The following is a 21,272-nucleotide window of genomic DNA, read 5'->3' as shown; positions in this document are numbered from 1 at the left end:
CTGCACTAAGAACACACGCAGAGTGTTGGATAGGCATAGAGTTTTATATTTTTAAGTGACCAAATCTAATAAAATGAAAAACAGGTTACTAAAACAGGTCCAAAAGACAATATGGGAGATAAGCTATAAAACCAAAGCGTGAGGCCTCCTCGTGGACATGGAGCCCCTCAGCCCCTGCCAGATCCCAGGGCGAGCATGGGGGCTGGGGATCTCACGTTTCCTCCAAATCCAAACTACACGCTTTGGTTCTTGTTTTCCTTTTAAAGGTTTTTAAAAAGCTAACCCCAGGAGTCAGCCAGGCCCGCGTGCTCAGCGGCACGTCCAGCCAGCCCACGTCGAGCTCGGGCCCAGCATCCTGTGTGTCCGACCCCTCTGCTGGTCGTGGTGGCAGCTCACTCCTGCGCTATGCTCCTCAGCACGTACTTGACCGTGTAGGCGAAGGCCGCAAACCCAACTATAACAAACAAGTTCGCCAGGGCCCCGCCCAGGAGTCCATGGTGCCGGTTGGCCTGCTGGAGCCCCGCCAGATGCGGCCCGGCCCCCGGCGCGTGCCCATTGAGGAGCGGGAGCCCGTGCTGGCCGTGGTGCGTCTCCCCGTCTGGAACCACGTCCGGTAAGGGGAGAGCCTGGGGTCTGCTACTGAGTTCGTCTTGTGCTTTCTGTTTTTGCTTAATTTCCTAAGAGAAAAACAGCAGGAAACAAGGGTTGGTTTAAACAAGCCAGTTCCTTCAGGGCCTAGGAGGGGGCTGTGGTATACCACGGCGACCCCGCAGGGTCAGTGGTCACCGGCTGCACACATTTCATCCTAACAACTGCCCGTGAAGGCTGAGCTGCTGCTAATCCTATGTAACAGACGCAAGGGCCTGTGGGAACAGTCAGAACCACCATGCCTGTGCCTCAGGGACTGGGACTGAGCCAGGTCCGATCTGCTCTGACCCACCAGGGCCCCGGCCTCCATGAGGCCCAGCCTCCCCTGCTCACAGCCACATTCTCTGCTCCAGCACCAAGACCAGGGAGTATGCCCGCCCCTCACTCCTGGCCACCCGCGAACTCAGCAGGCCCACCACCCTTTCCCTGACCTGCCCCCATCTCCGACTCACCCTCCAGCCCCGAGGTGCCCCGAGGAGAGGGGCAGGTCTGCAGCACCTGCCTGTCTGCACCTCAGTTTCCCTCTCCATGTTTGTAGCACAAGAACACACAGGTATACATTCTCTTGGGAAAAACAGAATCAAAGTGTTCCTGACTTGGGGAAAGCAAAACCGATGGCAAACTTTCACTTTCTTACCTCCACAACTTCAGGAAATAATTCACAAAACACTTTGTCTTTTAAATTAAACACTAAACTTTGTGCAGCCAGTTGTCTTTTCTAGGAAGAAAAAGAAGGAAAATGTCAGCCTGATGGCTACTTTCAGTTCCTTCATGTTCCAGAAACAAACTAAGTGACAGCTGAACGACTGGTGTCTTTGTGTTGTGGAAAGCAGCCCACAGGCATGCTCCTCAGGAAAGACTGACATGGGGTCTCCAAAGGCCGTTTACCTTTCTTTATCATCAACTGATCTTAGACCTGATGCCAACTGATAACAGAGGAGTCCCTGTCCTAACTGGGCTGAGGAGACCAAGCATCCTCCTCACCACCCTCAAGCTCACCGTGAAGTCCGATGTCTCGATGCTGCCCAGGGTGGGGCCCTTCTCCACCATAAAGCTCAGGAGCCCCGTCAGGATGGTGGAGACGGACCAGGCCGGGTTCCACGTGTCTGGGTGGAAATCCGTGATAGAAAGACACAGCCTGAAAAAGGGACCCAGTCAACGGGGCACAGGTTCCTCAGGACTCCAGTCCCGCATCCAAGCGCACAGGGACACCTTACCTTGTATTGCACTTAAATCTTCCATTGGGAGTTATCATATAAATACTAGGAGGTTTAAAAGGAAATTCTCTGGGAAAAATTAGTTTTCCGTGATAATAGCCACCTGCAACAGAAGAGAGAAGCAGCCTTGTCATCGCCACAGTGGGCGCAGCCCTCACAGCCTTCAGGCTCCTGCCTATAAGCCCTGGAATGCACACGTCATGCTAGCCATCTCACTGCGCCTCACACCACCAACCTAGAGAGGCCTTACCACCCACCTCACCCCATGCAGACCACAAGCCCCTCTTCCCTCATTGCACACCTCTCTTCCCGATAGCAGAGCATCAAGACAGAATCTGCACAGGCTCCTCACTGGCCCTACCCCCATATTCTGGTCCCCTCATTCCTGCACGTCTTGCCTCCCATTTTCCACCAAACCACACGCAGCAACAGGTGAATCACTATCATTCCCCCACTAAAAATGAGTGAACAATGCAACGCTGACCCCTATCCCCCCCAAGCCCTGTGAGCTGCTCACTCCTCTGGAGAACCTCAGGCCCACCCAGACTGGCAAAGCAGAAGAACGTTACTTGACAGGACTTCCAGCGACATGCACGTGTCTGTGTAAGTGTGTGCATGTACAATGAGGCTTGACAGAGCTGCCATCTTTCCACTGGGGCTCCCTGCTGGCCTCCAGCCCCACAGGTCTCTGCCCAACTCTCTGACTGCCTGGGGCAGTCTCCCATGGTGAAGGAGAGATGGAGGCAGAAGAGTAAGGGGGGGGGGGAAGGCGGTGACGGGCAAGTGCCACCTGAGGCCACCTCTGCATGTAGACAAGTCAGCCAGCGAGGGATTAACTCTAGAGACGACGCTGGAGCACGCCTGCACCACAAGCACTGAGAAAAGCCAAACTGGAAAAAGCGCAGGAGATGGAAACAGGGGCTCGGCCCAGAGGAGCAGGAGCACCCACACACATTAGTGGAGGCCACTTAGTGGAGGGGCGGTGCGGGGTGTGCGCGGGGCGGCCAACCTGCCTGGCCAATCCAGAGAGGACCGTCAGCAGCACCTGCAGCCGCTGGTCCCCGGCAGGAAGGCCTCCGCACGCAGTCACACACACTGAGGGGCTGAGGCAGAGCCACGAGCAGGGCCTGCGGTTTCCCTGGCACCCAGATGCCCGCTCTCCACCGCAGAGCATCTGTCACAGGCCTGGGGGGTAGTGCATCTGAGGGTGTGAGAGGCTGGGGGTGGGGTGGGGGGCAGCGGGAGGGAGGGGTCTCTCCTCTGGCTTCATTCCAAATGTCCCGGCCAAGCCCTAGGACAGACACCACTGAGAGCGCCTGGCTCCAGAGGAGGGAGGCCTAGGAGAAGCACACTGGGAGCCACGGCAGTGCTGCCCCCGTCCCACTGTCAGGGAGCTGAACCGCACCTCCCTCCAGGGCCAGCACACCATCCAGTCAACGCGACACCACCACAAGTCTCAGAACCAGGCACAGCGACTGCTTCCACTTTATGATTTTAAAAAACCATTTTAGCTTCTCTGAGTCCCTCACTTTTCACGTAAGTTTTAGAACCAATTTTTAGAATAAGCCTGTGTGCATCTATAGAACACTCTCCTAGGGTTTTAAAGGAATAAAATAAAACCTCTAGACACAAATCAACACTCATGTGTCAGGAAGCCCACTTGAACTGTGAGCCTCGCAGGTCTGGAGCAGCACTGACAAAGCTCAGAGCAAAGATGGGGTCAGCGGGCAGCCGACATGGAACCAGACAGATGTGGACATGGGAGAGTGGCTAAGGAGACTGCGAGGGGAGGGTCAGAACACCCACAAGTCAGAGGAGCAAACGAGGAAGGAGCCAGAGTCTACGCATCAGAATCCACACAGGCCCAGACACTGAGGCCCAAGAGCCGTCCACCAGGTGTGGCAGCTGAGGGTCCCTGGGAGACCCTGACGGAGCAGTCATTGGAGGGTGGCACTGTGGGCAGCAGGGCCCTGAGCTGAGGCGGGGACAGGCATCAGGAGGGGCACAGCAACAAGTGCTAAGGGGAAGTGGCGGGGGGGGTAGTGGCAAGGTGGGCAGCAGAAAAAGCCCTGGTCTCTGAAGGAGCCCTCCCAAGGAGGTGGACTGTCCCAGCCCGAGGACCAGGAACAGCAGGACACACAGGAGAGCAGACCAGACCCAGGCGAGCAGAGTCACGGGGCTGGGCTGGGGAGGAAGAGACTGTTATCATCAGTCAGAGAGGCTGGGGGATGGGGAGGTTCCTGCAGTCCAGCCCCTCACCCCTCTTATATGGAAAACACTAAATCCACAAAAAATAAAAAACCTTTAAAACCAGGCATAACCCTACTTGCGAAAGAACACTACTCGTTCTTAGTGTCTCTTCAAGTTTGTTAAAAACACCGCATGTATTTGAGAAGTACGATCCACACAGGCTGTCCTGCAACCCATCTTCTGCCCTGTGGTCTGGAACCCCACGCAAAGCCATCACCAAGCCTGATACCCTGTGGCAAAAATGACATGCCACCCAAGTGCCTTCTACACTATTTCCTCAGGACAGGGGATTCCCAAGCCAGCAGAGTCCCATGAGGCTAGTGACATTTCTGCCAGCCTACCCATAAGGCTCATGAGTGGCTTGTGGGTCACCCCACCCTTCCTCCCAGCAGCACAAACCCTCTAGGGAAATCGCACACAGAACCCCATGGCAGGAAGAAGCAAGCGGGCTGCTCCAGCAACCAAAAGTCAGGACCCAGGCCTAGAGAGTGGCCTGTGTGGCCACAGTTCTCCCCTGGGCTCTGGCTTCACCTGGAGACTGACTGACAGCTCCAAGGTCTATTCACAAACACCGGAGGCCACTGGGTGGCAGCATCCGCCCTTGGCAAGCCCTGCGGGGCCCCACATTTTGTGCCCCACCAACACAATGTGCCGCTCTGGAGCTCAGAGGACACCGCACAGAGCGAGCACTCGGGAAATGACTTCCTTTCCCTCAACGACACACACTCTGGTCTTCCTCTTCCCCGTCTGTTCTCCCAGGTCTGACTCCACTGAGATAGGAGGCTGAGCAAACTTGATACTTTAGCAGTCCCTGAAGACAGAGAGGTGAAGTGAAGTGAAAGTCGCTCAGTCGTGTCTGACTCTTTGCAACCCCACGGACCACACAGTCCATGGAATTCTCCAGGCCACAATACTGGAGTGCATATCCTTTCCTTTCTCCAGGGGATCTTCCCAACCCAGGGATTGAACCTGAAGCTGGAGACATATCAGCAAAACCAAATGCTGAGCAAACACATCTAGGACTTGGAGGAAACCAGAACAAGCTCCAAATGTGCGCAGTCTACCTCCCCAAACCAGAAAGAGCATTACTGACAAACGGACGGAGTTTCTCGGGTAAGGTCTCTTTGGAACACAGACGCTGCCTCTTGTTCATCTAACTCAGAGCAAAGACTTACCTTCATAGGGAGTCATCTCAGGGCCTCGGACCACATAGTGCCTGAGGAGAGAAAATGAGTTGGCTTTGGGGATGGCATCACTCCAAGGCTGGGGTTTTTAGGGCCCACCCGAAACTAATACACTCACAGACATTCAGCAGGTGACTAAACTTGACCAGCTACACAGCTCTCTGCCTCTCCAACAGGATCAGAGAGGCCGTGCCCTCCAAGTTTTCTGCAAAGTGCCTCTGAATCCACAACACAGTATGCAAAAAGCTAACCCTCTTTGACCATTAACATCAACTGACAATTTAAAAACTCACTTCACTCCCCTGGAGGTCCAGAGGTTAAGACTCGGCACTTCCAATGTAGGGGGTGAAGGTTTCAACCCCTGGTTAGGGAACTAAGATCCCACATGTCATGCAGTGTGGAGGAAAAACACAAACAAAAAAACAAAAATTCACAATTTATAGTTGAGATATACTTGAAATCTGATGCTTTTCAGTGTGCCCAAATATCATGCAGTAGCTCACCAGGAATAGCTGGAGACCCGCAGAGACTGTGCCCTGGCCCTGCCACCCTGAAAGACTCAGACGTGACCTCGAGAGCAGCTATCTTCCCGCAGGAGGGACAGGGACAGTTCGTGGTGGTCACCAAAGGCCTCACACAGAGGGCCACAGCCCCATGGACTCTGCTCTCCACACAAATAAACAACACTTCATCTCTATGGCAAGAAGCATTGGAACTGCTCGATTTTTTTTTTTTTTTGGCTGCTCTGTGTGGTTGATGGGATCTTAGTTCCCTGACCAGGGATGGAATCAAGGCCCTTGGCAGTGAGAGCTGAGTCCTAACCACTGGACCACCAAAGAAGCCCTGAACTTATAAATTTTCAAAGAAAACAGAAAAGCACAAAGAAGAATACAGAACTAACCAGAAACACAAGATCAGACACAACTGTGCACACACGAGTATCACCTTTCCAAACACTACTTCCCACCAGGACACTGACAACCTCTGCTCTCTACTGGCTGATAGGTCAGAGCCAAAAAATACCATCATCCTATGTCAGCAGACCAGGAACAAACTGGGAAAGGTGGCCTTAAATTGGGGAACGTGGCCTTAATCTGTCACTGCTCCCAATTTCTGTGTCCAATCTGAGGACATCAGGAAGGGCTGGGCAAGCAGTGCTCTGAGAGTGCCTGACAGCCCCAGGGCAGCAGAGTGAGGAAGGCCTAGAGTACAGACTTCTCCAGAAGACTACTCTCTTCTCCAGCGGCGGGGACAGACACCCTGGCTGGGAAGAGCCCACACAGCAGGCCCGTCCTCAGCTGGTGTCTGGAACTGGATGCCAGGGGGTCTCATAACCTTAACGGCACCTCGACTGTTTGGGCAAAAATGTGGTCAGTGCTGAAAGGAAGCCTGCTGTCCTTCTGGGAGGCTGGAATACTGGGGGGCTCCAGGCAGAGGTTCCTGTGACCCACTCCCCTTGAAATCTCTGGTGTTCAGTCCCAAAGGAGCTTCCCTAAGGACAACCCGCCAGCATACAGCTTGCCGCAGCTCGTGGCGAGGAGGGGAGCCTGTGTCTGGCCTTCGATGGACGCTGCCTCGCGCCTCTCCCTCTGCAGTGGGTCTTCCTAGTTAACAGTAGACCTGGGACCTGACCCCCACTCAGGAGGGGCCCCCACACGACCAGGATGTCCCCTAGACTGCCACAGAGCCCGTTTGTCAATTTGCTAGCTACATCCTGGGGGCAGGGCGAGTTGTGACACTGATGTCTCCCCTATACACCAAGGCTGGACTCCCTGAGACCTTCTGCCCACCTGCCAGCGCTGACCCTTCTCTGCAAGCCAAGGAATGTGGATCCAAAATCCTTGAACACCTGTCCAATCTGGAAAAGACTTTTCTTTAACTCAGATCTCTTTCTTCTAGATCTAAAAAATTTTTTTACAGTATTTAAGATCAAAACATAAAATATTAAATACCCTCCAAACAGAGAAAATGCTCCTTTATGTTTCAGCCCTACACTGTTTCTCACAAAATCACCAGCACACCTGATTAGGGCAGCACTTCTGTGGCGTGGCAAGTTCCCATGAAACGCACGTCCACAGGCACAGAGCGGGGCTCAGGACCCATCATCCCCCATCACAAACTTGCCAACGTAGGACAGGCCACCTCACAGCATCAAGAAGCAAAGAGCAGAGAAGGAGAGTCAAGACAAGGAGCTTCTCCAACAGGCGTTAGTCTGCAGGCCCCAAAGTCACCCCTAGGAAGGATCCTCTCTCTGGCCCGTGTGCAGAGCTCAAAGACAGCCTGCCACATCCCGGGTTGCTATCCATTGTGAAGACAACCAGAGAGGATCTGCAGGCTTCACGGTCCACTCACGCCTGACGAGCATACAGGAACCCCCTTCCCACGCTAAGAGGGCCCCTTTGGCCCTAAGCCCATCAGGGAGAAGCCAGGTGGCAGGTGGTGCAGGGAAGGGGGCGGCAGAGCCTTACCACTCAAGGATGTTGGAAGGGAGGGGCTCGGCACAGATGTAAGGCACAGGGTCTTTCTTAATCCGGAGATAGTCCTGCTTCAGGCGCTGGGTCGCTGTCGTCGGTGCTCTCTTACCGCTGTTGCTGCTCATCTGTGGAGACAAGTCTACACTGACATGGGACAGAGCAAGGCAACACCCATTGCCCACACCTCTGCCACCCGGAATCAAGGCCCCTGGGCCGCTCCAACTTGCCCACCCTCTCAGACACTCATGAGCCTTGCAGAGTCTCCTTTCCCGCCTGTCCCAGCAGGTCCTTCGCCAATGTGACTTTCGTCAGATACAAAGGTTAAGAGAGACCCTGCAGACTCACCTGTGTCCTTGAAGAAGCTTCAGAGGGAGAGAGCCCTTGAATTCGCCGGTCTTGAGTGGAGGCGAGCTAAAGCCAGCCCCAACCACCAGCCATGTGCATGTCTCCCACTGCACTGGGTGCCATGCCCCTCCCAGAACTCCTTGTTAAACATTTTCCAGCATGTTTACCACTGGCCACAGGTGGGTGGGAGAACAAGGGAATAGAGGAAGAGCCTCTTTCTGGGACTGGAGAGAGAGAGGGGATCCCGGAGAGACCCAGACACACATCCAGGACAGAAGAGGAAGCAGGAGCAGCTAGACAGGCAAAAGTAAGGAAGTGTGCTGTGTCCAGGGCACAACACTGGGCCACAGCAGGAGCCGAAGCACTGTGAATGGCAGCTGACGAGGCCGACCAGGGACTCGAGGCCAGGCCGTCAGGCGGCACCCCACAAAGTTTTTAAGCCCAAGTATTAAGTCAAATCAGACCTTCCATTAGAAAGGGCACTCTGGAGGCCCAGCAGAGGATGACTGGGACAGACTAGGACAGACAAGATGGCACAAGAAGGACAGGACGGCACAGGACAGTACTGAAGGCTGGGATGGGAGGCAGGGAGCAGCCAACATTCAAGAGATGAGACCTGGCCTGATCAGGGGACCTGGGACACCTCAGCTCTGCTCCAGAGGTAGGAGGGCGGGATGGGGAAGTGGAAGACGGGCTCCCCACTCTCAGAGGCACCAGAACAGCTCCAGCTCCATCTACTTAACAAACTAGAACATCTCATAGATGGAAATTAGGTGCATAAGCAAAAAAGTTTCGCTGCTAAAAATAAAGCAAGAAAGCCACTGGTGTAAAACACGGTGGAGATGGAGGCTACACAGCGTATGCAGCACAGGATGGAAAGAAGAGGGGGGAGGCTGACTAGACAGGGCACCAAGTGAGGAATCACTCTGCCCAACCTGTGTTCCCAACCTGTCCCACCACAGCACAGGATATTAGCAGCCAAACCTCCACGCAGACCTCCCAGCCAGTACCCACTTGGCACTGCTCCCTGCACCAGGCCGGACCCTCCTCACCTCACTTGCACCTTTCCTCCCATCAGTCTCTGCCCACGGTGCCTCATTAGAGGCTATGGACTCCTGCCCTGTGCCCATGGGATCCGCCTCAGAGCACCCACCCAGCCAGATGACGACCAGGGCTTGCTGTCTCACTTTGCACCCCCAGGGTGCAGCAGTAGTCCCTCCACATGCCCAGCCTTGCTTCCTGCTCTGGGGTCTCTAAACCTTAGATACCCATATGCTCCCACTCTCTCCATCCCACCACACACCCCCGATGGAGGGCCCACTACACTGCCCATCAGTTATCACGAGACGTCCGACCAGCCTCTGGCTTCCAGTCTCCCCCCATTTCAGTCCATCCTGTTCACTGAAGTCAACTGACCCTTCTCATCGCACAGTTCAGATCACAACCTTCAGGACACACCCAGAACTGAACAAATATATGTCAACCCCTCTGCCACCTGCCAAGTCCTCAGCGCCAGGCCGCCCTCTATCCCCTGATTCGGACTCCCACAGGCCCCGACACTCCCACAGCCTGAGCCAACCCCTCCTCAGAGCCCCAACCACGTGGCCACACCCCTGCCCAGCCCAGTGCCTGACTCCCCTGGTCAAGTGCCTCCACATTCTGCCCTTTGCTGGCCTTCCTGCCACCCAGCTGCATATCGCACAGGTGCCACCAGGCCCCAGCAGACACTGCTGGCTGGGGTGCCCACTGCGGGTGGTTAGGGTCTAGCCTGAGAGGGGAGTGCTCCCCTGGCACCACCCCTAAGCTCCAGCCAGAGACGGCAAGGGGGCCAAGGTGGTTCGCCATGGACAACATCTAGTAACAAACACCATGACAAGTCAAAAGCAAGACCATCACCCAGGACTTGTTTCCTTTAACTGTGCACCTTAAGTCTGACATTCTGCCACACACATACCAATTCACCGGAAAATTCAAACACACTTGTGCTTGAACTCAATTAAGTGGCCGACTTCAATGCTTCACGAAAGTTAGAGGACAGCCACACAAAACAAAATAGATTCTGCCTGGCTCCTCACAAATGAACTTTCCTCTCCCTTTTGCTTTCGAAGTCATAATCTTTAGAAGCCCACTTACAATTCAACTGCTCCGTTTATTAAAGGAAAGGGTTCTCTCAGCCTCGCTCAGAGCAGTGCCCTCAGGGCCCTCCGGATGACAGGTGAGTCAGTTTCTCCGTCTTCCCCAAGCACACAGGGTGCATATCGGGTGCCTCCACAGACCCCGAAGTGCATCTCAAGGTCCCTTCAGGCCATGTCCCCACAGACAGAGGACAAGTGTCACAGGAGACATTCAAAAACAAAACAAGAAGCACAGTCCACATACAAAATTTCAGGGCAGACAGCCTGAAGGCCAGTAGCCTGAACCAACATCCCGGCAAGAGTCCCTTCAGTACCACGTGGACACAGACTCGCCCCTCATCCAGCACTGCCCGCCCGGCTCCTCTGGCTCCTTTCTCTCCGCCCAGAGACCTTGGTCTGACCCACCAGAGCACACGTGACACCCCTGTGCCCAGGACTCCCACGGAAGTCTCGCCCTTCACCAGTGGGATTGCTTCACAGGCTGGATGGAGGCCCGCAGCTGATGGGGGCCACCGCACGTGCCACTCCCGCACCTGCACAGAGGTCGGCTCGGCTAAGGTGTGCAGATGACAGAGTGCTAGCTCTAGGCACTGGCATCCAACCGTACTTGCAGAGAGGCTGGGCTTTTCAAGTAAGCAAGACCCTAGAGTTACACCGAGGGCCCCTCACCCAGAGAGAACAGAGCCCTGACCACTGCCCAGAGAACTCTCAGGCCCTCATTAACTCCCCGGGGGCTGCCCGGGGACCTCTCTAAGCATTTTCAGGCTGGGCCCGGCGTGAGTTTGAGAATGGATGTGAACTAAACATAGTCCAGATAAGTGGTGTTAACTGGGAAGGGGGCGAGAAGCGTACACCTGGCCAGGGGTGGATCGGGACAGGTAACTGGCAGACGGGGAGAGCAGGCAGGCATAGGCGAGAAGCCGGCCCAGGGCCCTCTCCAGCCACCCAGCATGGAGCTTCCCAGTCTGACCGCCCGAATTTTGTTTCCACCCCAGATGTTCATGGCTCGGGGGACTTAAGAGGCGGTCTGGGGTCCTAACTGATCAAGATGAAGCGGCGGCGGCGGCGGCGGGCTCAACGGCAGCCAGCCCACCCCGACACCGATTCTCAAGATACGTTTACAAACCAAGCTCTACGCCGGCTCGTCCTGGCGGCGCCCCAAAGTGTGCCACTAACGGGAGCCTTTCCATGGGACGTCAGCCGTGTGGCCACCCGAATCCCCAAGTTGGCCGGAGTGGGGACGACCCGGCCCGGAGCCCCGGGCGCCCCGCTGTAACCGACCTCGGGTTCCGCGCACAGAAGCTCCGGGCCAGGCCCCGCGAGCGCGGACGCGGCGAGGATGGGCCGTGCGGAGGCCCCGCGCTCCCCGCTCGGGCCGGCTCCGGCGGGGCGGACGCGAGGAAGAAGCCCCGGCGGAGGCCCGCGGCGCACGCTCACCTCTCCCCGTCGCCGCGCGTGGGCCGCCGCCGCGCTCAGGCTCGCCGTGGTCGAGGCCGGAGCAGGGAGCGGAGAGTGGGGCCCGCGCCGCAGAGCTGCACCGCGCCGGGAGCGAGCCCACCCGACCGCAGCCGCTACCGCCGCCGCCGCCGCTTTTGCTGCCGCCTCAGCTTCCAAGATGGCCGCCCACGGGGCGGGGCAAGTCGCGCTTCCAGTTCCGGGGCGCGGTTAGCTGAGGCGGCCGCTCTAGACGGCCAGGCGGAGGTTGCCTGCATCTCGCTGTCGCCTCCTTTCCCGGGAGGCAGAGGCAGTCGGCGCATGCGCACTGACAGACAGCTCCGGGGGGCGGAGAACGAGCTCAGGCAGGTCTGGTCCAATCAGCCACGGCTGGCCCTCCTGTTGGTCCCTCGGCCACATCGCTGTCAGCGGCCGCAGAGCTCCCGGTCCCCCCACCCTGCACGTTCCCCTCCTCATGATCCCCTGCCTTCCGCGGGAAAACAGGCCCAGTTAGAGGGTAACCCCCGAGGTGCCGGGATGAGCCCCGCCCAAGTTCCCTGGTACCTTGACCCTCCCACCGCCCCCTTCCAAAGAATCGGCCCAGTCCCGCCTGGAGGACCCAGTTCTTATGCCCACTCAACAGGGAAGCGCTGGAGGCAGTCCGCGTCCCCGGCGACCGAACCACCCGGGTCCCTGAGAATCGAATCCTGGGTGACCTTGTGTGACCGCAGTGATTGTGGAGCCAGGAGCCCCACTGGAACCTGTGCCAGGTGGGGTCCGGCGTAGGAATCCTGCCCAGCCCCTGCCCAGGGGGAGAGCTGTCCTCATAAAAAGAGTTGCACTGTTTCCCGACTGAATTTTCCGCCTAGCCCATGAATAGTGTCATTGTGCAGCAGTGTGGCCGCTGCACTGAGGCTCACTTTCTGCTCCCACGGTCCCCTCCCAGGCCCTGGGGGAGGGGGAGGCAGAGCAGGGAGGTGGGGAGCCCAGGGAAGTCCCTGGGGAGCAGAGAGTCTCTGGGACAGCACTAGGGGAACACTTTGGAGCAGGCGAGGATGGCATTCGGGTGGGTGTCTGGGTAAGGGAGGGCTGGGCAGCGGCCGGGCCAGCACTCTCCTCACCACCCTTCCTGGTGAGTGGGGTCTGGGGTGTGCCCCCACAGGGCTTTGCCAGGGCAGATGCTGCACTGACTGTGAGACAGGCCTTGGTCATCAGCTGGGACTAATCCAGAGAGGCTGCCGCTAGGCAGATCTGGGGTTCAAACCCCAAAGTCTCACCCTTGACCACAACCCTGACTGCCTCTCAGTATACACCACCGATCAGTGGGGTTACTAACCACATGACGATTGACAGTGGACTCCAAGCTCCGACGGGTCCAGCCATGGCCACTGGCAGAGGGCAGACAGGGGGCCATGATTGCCACTGAATCTGGCCCACCCGGGGCACCTCAGACAAGATATTAGCAGTCACTGCAGTGCTGGCCCAGGCCCAGGGGCAGAAACAGAAGTGCCCATCGCCCCTCAGGCCAGCACCAGGCCAGCCAGCCAGGGGGAAGCAGCCTGCTACCTCCTCCTGCCGCGAGTGAGCTTCGCTGGCCCTGGCCCTCCTTCCTCATGGGGAGGCTGACAGTCCCAGGCCCCACCTCTTGCTGCCACACCCAGAAAACATCTCAAGCTTCCTTCTCTCCTCTGCCTCCTCCGGGCTCTGCCATCCCCACGCAGGGCGGGCCCAGCTGTTTTTAGCTCGAGGAGAGTTATGTAAGGGAGGCTGCCCTGAGGCGCTGGGTGTTTCAAGCACAGGTGTGAGAGAGACACAAGACCAGACCCTGAGCCCCACCCGGGCAACATCACACACTCGGCCCATCTCCAGTGGCCAGTACCTCAAGGAGCCCCCTCCGTGGTGGCCGGAATCTGCTTGACACTGCAGTCAGCACCTGGGGGACAGGGAGGCGGTGCAGTAGCACCGAGGAGGCCTCCTACTTGCCCGTGGGCAGGGACTCCAGATGGTCCAGCCCCCCAGGCTGGGGAGGATGCTCCTGGCCCCCAGAATCTGGCACACATGCAGAGCCCATTGGCTCAGACTTCATGGCTGCTGCACCAGAATCCTTCCAGGAACAACTCTTAGCTGTCTCTGAGGGTGAGACACCCATGGGTGTGAAAGTGGAGCCCAGGGGTCCCATGAAGTGCTGAGTGCCCACAGTCTGGAAGGAGGCACATTGATATCCCTAGGTCCAGCTTCAGGGAAAGCCACCGCCTGAAGGCTCAATGGGGCCATGCTCAGCAGGCTGGGGCCAGCCATCCCTCTGGAGAGAGGGTGGGGGACAGAGGGCCCTAAATAATTTCTCTAATTCTCTCAACACACAGCTGTTAAGGAGCAGCCACACGAGCCCCTGTTGTGTGAGGAGCTGGAGATGCCCTGTCTGGTCCCAGACAGTGCCTTCTGTTCCTCCAGTCACTGGAAGAGCCTGGGGAGGCAGGAGAGGGGTCAGGCAGGGAAGGGAGGAGGGGGCTGCTGGCCTTGCTGCCGCTGGACACAGTCTCTGTGTCTCTGGCCTCCCAAAGGTGGGTTCTGGGGCAGCCTCCTCAGAAGCAGGAAGATGGGGCTCTGACGCTGGCCCCATGGCATCAGTTGGTCTCACCTTTGAGTCTCGAGCCTCAAGAGGAAACTCAGCCTCACTTTGCGCTTGAGGAAGTGGGCTCAGAGAGGTTGAGTAATTTGTTCAACGTCATACAGCCTATGACTGAGGAAGCTGTGATTCGCACTCACACCTAGATGAGTCCAGGGCCAGCTCTTCCCTGAGCGTGACTTCCCTCTCCCAGAGGTCCCCGGCTGCCATCTGCCCCTTCAAAAGGCAGGAGGCTGATGACCTCACCCCTCCTCAGAGCCAGGCCCCCACCAGAAGAGCCTAGCGAGGGTGGGGGCTTCCTCCCTCATCTCAGCACCCATTTGGGGTGGGCCATCAGGAACCCAGAGCCTGTGTGGGAGGGGCAGAGGGCCAAGCGGAAGGTCTGGTCATTTGGGATGCCGAGGCCTCTGGCCTCATGGAGCCCTGTTGGATTCCTCATGGGGGTTCTCCAGCCTTTCACACACTGTCTGGCCTCAGGCAACCACTCTGGGGCCAAGGATTTCAGCCATGAGGTGGTGGACTTGGACCCTGAGTGTGGTGTGTGGCTGGCGCAGGGTCTCTGTGCCTCCCGGGAGGCTGAGCTATGGGCACCACCTGCCCACCCAGGCCCCAACTCACTCCCACTGTAGGTACCTGTCCCAGGGGCTGGGCAGCCAGCACCAGGGGACACCCGTGTTCTGGGAGTGGAGGTCCCTGCCCAGGGACCCCTGGCCACAAACACCTGTGGTTAGAGCTGGGCAGGTGGAGGCGAGCAAGCATTCTCCCAGGCCAGGCAGGAGGAGAGTGGACAGGGGAGGGGGGCCAGGCACCCCAGGGTCTACCAGAGTGGGGTCCCTCCTCACCTTCCAGAAACCTGGAGCCCCTCAACCGCTGCCAGGGCCAGGCCCCCAGACCTCACTTCCAGGAACATGGGCAAGAGAGCCTCACTGAGGTGAAGGACCCCCATCCCTGCCCCAAAGGCTTCCCCTTCCGGGACCAGAGCAGATGTGGCTTTCCCTGGCAGGCTCCACCCCACTACCTCACCCCACGCCCAGCCTGTTATAAACAGGAGGCTGCTTGGCCAGCCTCGGGCCACAGCCCACTTTGTCACCTGCTAGAACTGCCACAGTCACCGCTGTTGCAGCCGCCAGCACCAGAGGATGGATGCCCACGCACAGGGAGGGTGCAGCCTCGAGGTACCGGGCATCAGGGTGGGCCATCACCGGGGTCTCCCTGGCTTGAGGTGGAGGGACGATGTCCCCCATGTCGTCTGGAGCACAGGCACAGGTGGGGCAAGGGCAGAGGCTCCCATCCACGCCTTTGTCATGCACCCCCACTGACAGAGGGATTGCTGTGTGTGAGAGGAGGAGTGTGTGTGTCTGTGCACAGCTGTGTGCGTGCGTGTACTGTGTGAAGGAGTGGTGCACCCCCACTCCTGCCGTGGCTGAGGTGTCAGGGAACCCCCCCCACCATCTCAGGAAGCCACCCTCCTCCTGCCTGGCAGTCCCAGCCAGGGTGGGAGGTGGCCAGTCTGGAAACATGGTTACTGGAGTTGGAAAGAACCTTCTGGACACCCTTTTCCCTCGCCTGTATCACGAAGCTGAAGGTCCTGCTGCCCTGTGAGGGTTCCATGTGGTCACAGGACACCTGTGTGGGCAGCACTCTGTGCCACAGGGGGCCCACCAGCAGCACCCATGCTGGCACATTCTCCTGGCCTGGCCGCCTCCACAAACCTGAGGCCTGGGCTGACCACCCCCACCTCCTACCTGGGCCCCAAGCAGCTGGTGGGCACTGGGGGTCCAGGCCAGCATGTGCTGGCTGAGATACACCAGGCCCTTTCTTGGCTCAGGCCCTCCCCAGGCATCGGCCCAGGCCCAGTTGCCTAGAGGGGCCAGAACCCAGGAGGCTACACCCCAGGTGCGAGAGGCCTAATGATTCAGACCAAGATGGGGACACTCTGGAAAGTCTGTAGGAAGCCCAGGCAGTGACTCAGTGCATGTCCTGGGCCAGCCAGCCTGCCTGACCTGGTCAGGGCCCCACGGCCCTGTGCACTGAGGGACCAAGGTCCCAGGATGCTAGAGCCTCCAGGTGGGAGTAGGGCCAGGCAGGCCTCAGGTCGACCTCCCTGGAGCCCTCAGGTCCCCACCATGTCTGGCCAGACTGCTGCCTACTTTCTGGAAGCCCAAGGCCCACAAACGGAGCATCCCCAGACTCAGCTCAGTGGACAACACCCCCACACAGGCCCACAGTGCCCAACAGGCTACAGGCCTGACCCTTGGCCCAGATGTGGCTGGACTTGTGTGGCTCCATTGGCCCCAATCCAGCATGGCCATGCTGGCCACTGAGGGTTGTTGGAAGCTGCTGGGGCCCAGGGTTCAGTCAACCCCCAATGCTGGGCCCTAGGCCCACTTAGAGCAGGTCACCTGGTTGTCCCTCACCTGAGGCCCCTGCCCCACTTGGCAGATGGCAGCAGAGACCCACCCAAGCCTCCAGCCTCAAGCCACCTTCAAACAAGGCCTGGCGCAGCCTAGAGCCTATGTCCCCTGCTGTCCCTGCGCCGCCACCCAGGCTCGGCTCTGGCCATGAGACACGCCTGTGGAGGCTGCCTGGTGTCCCGCTTGTTGCCATGGGAGTGGGGGCAACAGAGTTGGTCCCAAGTTATGGACCAGCTTCTGATTGGGTTTTTCTCAAGTGTCAGCAAGCCAGGCTAGGCCACTGGTGGCTGAGGGATGTGACAATTCCGGGAATTCCCAGTCATGGAGAATGGAAAGCTGATGGCCCGGGTGGGGAGACCTGGGTGGGGTCATGCCAGGTGGCGGGCTGGAGCCCCACTGAGTCTCGCTTCTCAGATGCAGGCTGAAGGCACGGGCCAAACAGTGGGTGAGGGGCCAGGAACCTGGACGTGCCCCCAGGCATCCCCACTGACACTGCCTGAGGAGGAACATGGAGAGAGGCTGGTAGAACTGCACACCTCCTTCAGGGAGCTGGTCACCTTCTTCTGCACCAACTCCACTATCCACGGCACCATCCGCCTTGTTTGCTCCAGCCAGAACCGCCTCAAGACAGCCTCCTGGGGGCTGCTGCTGGCAGGAGCCCTGGGCGTGCTCTACTGGCAGTTCGCACTCCTCTTCGAGCAGTACTGGCGTTACCCGGTCATCATGACAGTGTCTGTGCACTCGGAGCGCAAGCTCTTCCCATCGGTCACTCTGTGTGACATGAACCCACACCGGTGAGGGCTGGTCCAGCCTGGGGGCCCCTCCCCTGGTGCGGTCACAGCAGGACAACCCACCTCTTTCTGCTCTGTGCCCCAGAGGCAGGGCTAAAGGACAAGAAGAATAAGCTGAGTGTTACTGTGACCAGTGCCAGGCTGGAAGGACCTTCAGGAGTTAGGCAGCCCAGGAAGGGGAGGGGAGGAGAGCCAGAGGCTTTCCAGGAGAGCAGGTGCCCAGGAGAGGGAAGCAGGGTAACATTGCAGTGTGGAGTCAGCGGAGCAAAGACAGGGAAGGGCTGTGAGTGAGCCAGAGGAGGATGGGGTCCTGGGGGTGGGAGGCAGGCCAGGCCGGGGGTCTGACTTCCCTCTGCAGCCCCAGATCTGTATTCAGAACCACCTACTAGGCTTCTGAGGATGGCAGGGGGTGGGGGGCTCCTATCCTGTCTGCAACTTCGGGGTCAGTGCCTGGGGCCAGCTTGACTCTCCAAAGTGCCTGTGCTAAGGGGGCCTGGCTCTGACTCTGAGCCCCCTCGCCCTGCCCCCAGGCCACACTTAGCCCGCCACCATCTGCGGGTTCTGGATGACTTTGCCCGGGAGAACATCTACTCCCTGTATCGGTTCAACTTTAGCGACAGCAGGGATGCCCTGGGGGCCGAGGTCCCAGGTCCAGAGCCCGCCTTCCAGCTGGACCGTAGGATCCACCTCCAGAGGCTGAGGCCCTTGGATGGCCAGAACAGAGTGGGCTTCAAACTGGTGAGTGTCCAGCCCGGGAGGTCTGCCTGGGACTCGGGCAGGCCAGTTGCATCCACACTGACCCCATGCCCCACAGTGTAACAGCACTGGCGGCGACTGTGTTCAGCGGGCCTACTCTTCCGGCGTGGTGGCCGCCCGGGAGTGGTACCGCTTCCACTACATAAACATCCTGGCCCTGCTGCCCGCTGCTTATGAGGACAGCCACAGCAGCCACTTTGTCCTCTCCTGCCGCTACGACGACCGGGACTGCCATGCCCGGTGAGTACAGACCAGTGTCTGCTCCCCCCACCCCACCCAGTGGTCTGCCGGCCCCGTGGCTTCCTCCAGCTGCGCTCCCCTCCCCACAACCCCAGGCCACACACCCAACCCCAGGGTGATGGGTGGAGGGTGTGTGCTTGTCTGACCATGGCCCCTGGTTCCAGGCACTTCCAGACATCCCACCACCCCACCTACGGCAGCTGCTACACCTTCAACGGTGTCTGGGCCGCACAACGGCCGGGCGTCACCCACAGTGAGTGCCAGCCGGGACTGGGTGCGGGCAGGGTGTCCAGGCCGACCTGGCCTCACCCCTGGCCTCCCCCAGGGATCAGCCTGGTCCTCAGGGCTGAGCAGCAGGACCACCTCCCTCTGCTATCCACGAAGGCCGGCATCAAGGTCATGATCCACCCGCAAGACCACACACCCTTCCTGGAGCACCAGGGCTTCAGCATCCGGCCAGGGACGGAGACCACCATTGACATCCGTGAGGTGGGCCGTCCCCACCTCCAGGCTCTCGGCCTCTGTTTCCAACCCTGGGGGCACGCAGGACCTCCAGGTCAAGGCAGCAGGACTGAGTAGCCCCCCTTCTCCCAGGATGAGGTGCACCGGCTCGGGAGCCCCTATGGGCAGTGCATGGACAGTACAGGCAGCATGGACGTGCAGCTACTGTACAACACCTCCTACACCAGGCAGGTGAGTCTGGGCGTGGAGGGTGGGGAGGCGAGTCTGGGCGTGGAGGGTGGGGAGGGGGGGCAGGGGCCCAGGGAGGGGGCTGGGGAGCGGGTGGGGAGGCTAAGGCAAGGAGACCCCAAGGGACGCTGGCGGTGGGTGGGGGAACCGGCCAGTGGGAAGGAGGGGAGGCAGGCAGGCCAGGGAGAGGGGCGGCTGCGCCGGACCCCCAGCTTCGGCCCCCACTGTCCCCCTAGGCATGTCTGGCCTCCTGCTTTCAGCATCTGATGGTGGAGACCTGCTCCTGCGGCTACTTCTTCTACCCTCTGCCGGTGGGGGCCGAGTACTGCAGCTACATGCGGCACCCAGCCTGGGGTGAGCTCCCCACCCCGCCCTACCAGCCTGTTTGGACAACAGCAGACCTCCCCACCGCCCATGGGTTGCTTCTCATAGGTTCACCCGTGACTGTCTCCCCAGGTCACTGCTTCCACCGCCTCTACCAGAAACTGAAGACCCACCAGCTTCCCTGCACCACCCGATGCCCGCGGCCTTGCAGGTGAGGGCATGTGCTGGGCTCCGTTTAGTCTGCCCGGGGCCAGCACACAGGGATGTGACGGGGCTGTCTCTCCCAGAGAGTCTTCATACAAGCTTTCTGCCGGGACCTCCAGATGGCCTTCCTCCACATCAGCCGTGAGTCTCCAAAGGGGGAGGTGAGGGATGGACAAGTAGGGAGATTGTGGGCAGAGAGCCCTCCCGGGACTGGCCTCTGTCCCCACAGTCCTGCCCTCACACCACCCTGCAGCGTCCGAGGGCCAGGAGGAGCCGCGGCCACAGCAAGCTTTGTGTGTGCAGGACTGGGTCCTGGCTGTGCTGGGTGAGCCGAGCCGATGGAACCCATGGCCACCTTCTGCCTCTATCAAATCCTGGCCGCTGTCCCTGCCCTCGCCCTCCAGGGCCTGCACAGAGGGCCCCACCCGCAGGTCTGGGGCTCAGCCCCTCTCACTTCCGCCCTGCCCCAGGATCAGCCTGGCCAAGGTGAACATTTTCTATCAGGAGCTCAACTACCGCACGGTGGATGAGACGCCAGTCTACTCGGTGAGCTGCCTCCTGGGCCAGGGCTGGGAGAGGGGCGGGGCCAGCACCCGGGCCTCTGCTCACCACTGCCTATACCTGCAGGTGCCACAGCTGCTCTCAGCCATGGGCAGCCTCTGGAGCCTGTGGTTCGGCTCCTCGGTCCTCTCGGTTGTGGAGGTGCTAGAGCTGCTGCTGGACGCCATGGCCCTCGCCCTACTGCTGTGCTGCCGCTGGCTCCGCGGGTCTCAGGGCCAGCCCAGGGCGGCCACAAGGGTGCCCCCTCCAAGCCAGAGGCCAGCCAGTGGACCAGTGGCTGCAGGCACAACGTCGAATGCCCTGGGGCCCAGCTGCCTTCACCTCCCACGATGCTGCCGGGACTTCAGCAGGAGTCTCGGCTGAGTTCAGCCAAGCATGGGCCCCAGAGACCCCTGACACCTGAACCAGTCTGAACCTGGCCTGATCCTGGGAGCAGTGGCAGCGGTGGGCTCTCCTGACTGCCTAGGGCAGGCCGGTCAAGCCCCATGGGGCTTCCTGGGCCAACCAAGCCAAACCTGGGGCCCAGGAAGCAGCAGCACCAGAGCTCAGGGGTGGCTCACCGCCAAGCACAGGGCACAGAAGGGCTTCTCGTTAGCCAAGCCACCCTGCCCTGCCCAGCGGTGGCCTCACAGGTCTCAAGGAGGCGCAGGGCAGGCAGGGAATAAGGGAGCATCCCCACCACTCTGGATTCCTGTGTTCTGGTTGTGATGGAGCATCTGCCCAAGTGGAGGAGTATGTGCCCATGTGTGGGGGGGCGCTCCACATGGGAGTGTGTCTATTTGGTGCCAGTGTCATATGTCCGCATGTTTCTGTGTCAGCAGGTCTGTCTGCACCTACATGTAGGTGTGTGCAGGCATCAGGCAGAGCCTCACTCAGCTTGGGGCCAATGGGAGGAAGGGCAGGGCCAGGCCCAGGCACTCAGTGACCTGGGGCCACTTTGCAATAAAATGATTTCACCTGGTGGCTAGGGTGTTTTCTG

General features: G+C 59.3%; 2 protein-coding genes across 3 annotated transcripts; one reads left to right on the top strand and one right to left on the bottom strand.

Annotated features, from left to right (window-relative positions):
• Nucleotides 1-11,810, bottom strand: UBE2J2 (ubiquitin conjugating enzyme E2 J2). Of its 2 annotated transcripts, none has more exons than XM_068986158.1 (7): nucleotides 11,691-11,720; nucleotides 7,768-7,912; nucleotides 5,291-5,331; nucleotides 1,866-1,968; nucleotides 1,648-1,786; nucleotides 1,286-1,366; nucleotides 1-677 (listed from the first exon to the last, which is right to left on the bottom strand). In XM_068986158.1, the coding sequence occupies exons 2-7, from the start codon at nucleotides 7,896-7,898 to the stop codon at nucleotides 393-395; spliced, it is 780 nt and encodes a 259-aa protein (XP_068842259.1). In that variant the 5' UTR covers nucleotides 7,899-7,912; nucleotides 11,691-11,720; the 3' UTR covers nucleotides 1-392. The 2 variants fall into 2 exon arrangements, with proteins under 2 accessions (XP_068842259.1, XP_068842258.1); XM_068986157.1 differs by having other exon boundaries at nucleotides 2-677; nucleotides 7,768-7,898; nucleotides 11,691-11,810.
• Nucleotides 11,811-17,141: 5,331 nt separating this feature from the next.
• On the top strand, nucleotides 17,142-20,656 carry SCNN1D (sodium channel epithelial 1 subunit delta). The gene is made up of 12 exons (XM_068985756.1): nucleotides 17,142-17,521; nucleotides 18,049-18,256; nucleotides 18,333-18,514; nucleotides 18,679-18,767; nucleotides 18,840-19,003; nucleotides 19,109-19,207; nucleotides 19,441-19,558; nucleotides 19,661-19,739; nucleotides 19,816-19,873; nucleotides 20,036-20,063; nucleotides 20,148-20,278; nucleotides 20,360-20,656. Exons 1-12 carry the CDS (start codon nucleotides 17,142-17,144, stop codon nucleotides 20,654-20,656), a joined length of 1,833 nt encoding a protein of 610 aa, XP_068841857.1.
• The last annotated feature ends 616 nt before the right edge of the window (nucleotides 20,657-21,272 follow it).

The sequence above is a fragment of the Capricornis sumatraensis genome, chromosome 14, assembly GCF_032405125.1.
Source record: "Capricornis sumatraensis isolate serow.1 chromosome 14, serow.2, whole genome shotgun sequence".
NCBI classification, from domain to species: domain Eukaryota; kingdom Metazoa; phylum Chordata; class Mammalia; order Artiodactyla; family Bovidae; genus Capricornis; species Capricornis sumatraensis.
Note: the sequence above shows the minus strand (reverse complement) of the source record. Positions and strands in the feature narration are given on the sequence as shown.

Bases quoted from the DNA above. Each gene is read 5' to 3' on its own strand.
- UBE2J2 (XM_068986157.1), bottom strand. From the start codon at position 7,898: ATGAGCAGCAACAGCGGTAAGAGAGCACCGACGACAGCGACCCAGCGC. The intron at 1,969-5,290 runs GTAAGTCTTTGC...CTTCTGTTGCAG, and splicing joins TGAGATGACTCCCTATGAAG to GTGGCTATTATCACGGAAAA. The intron at 1,787-1,865 runs GTAAGGTGTCCC...TCCCTTTTTCAG, and splicing joins AGATTTAAGTGCAATACAAG to GCTGTGTCTTTCTATCACGG.
- SCNN1D (XM_068985756.1), top strand. From the start codon at position 17,142: ATGCAGGCTGAAGGCACGGGCCAAACAGTGGGTGAGGGGCCAGGAACC. The intron at 19,004-19,108 runs GTGGGCCGTCCC...CCCTTCTCCCAG, and splicing joins CCACCATTGACATCCGTGAG to GATGAGGTGCACCGGCTCGG. The intron at 20,279-20,359 runs GTGAGCTGCCTC...CTATACCTGCAG, and splicing joins ATGAGACGCCAGTCTACTCG to GTGCCACAGCTGCTCTCAGC.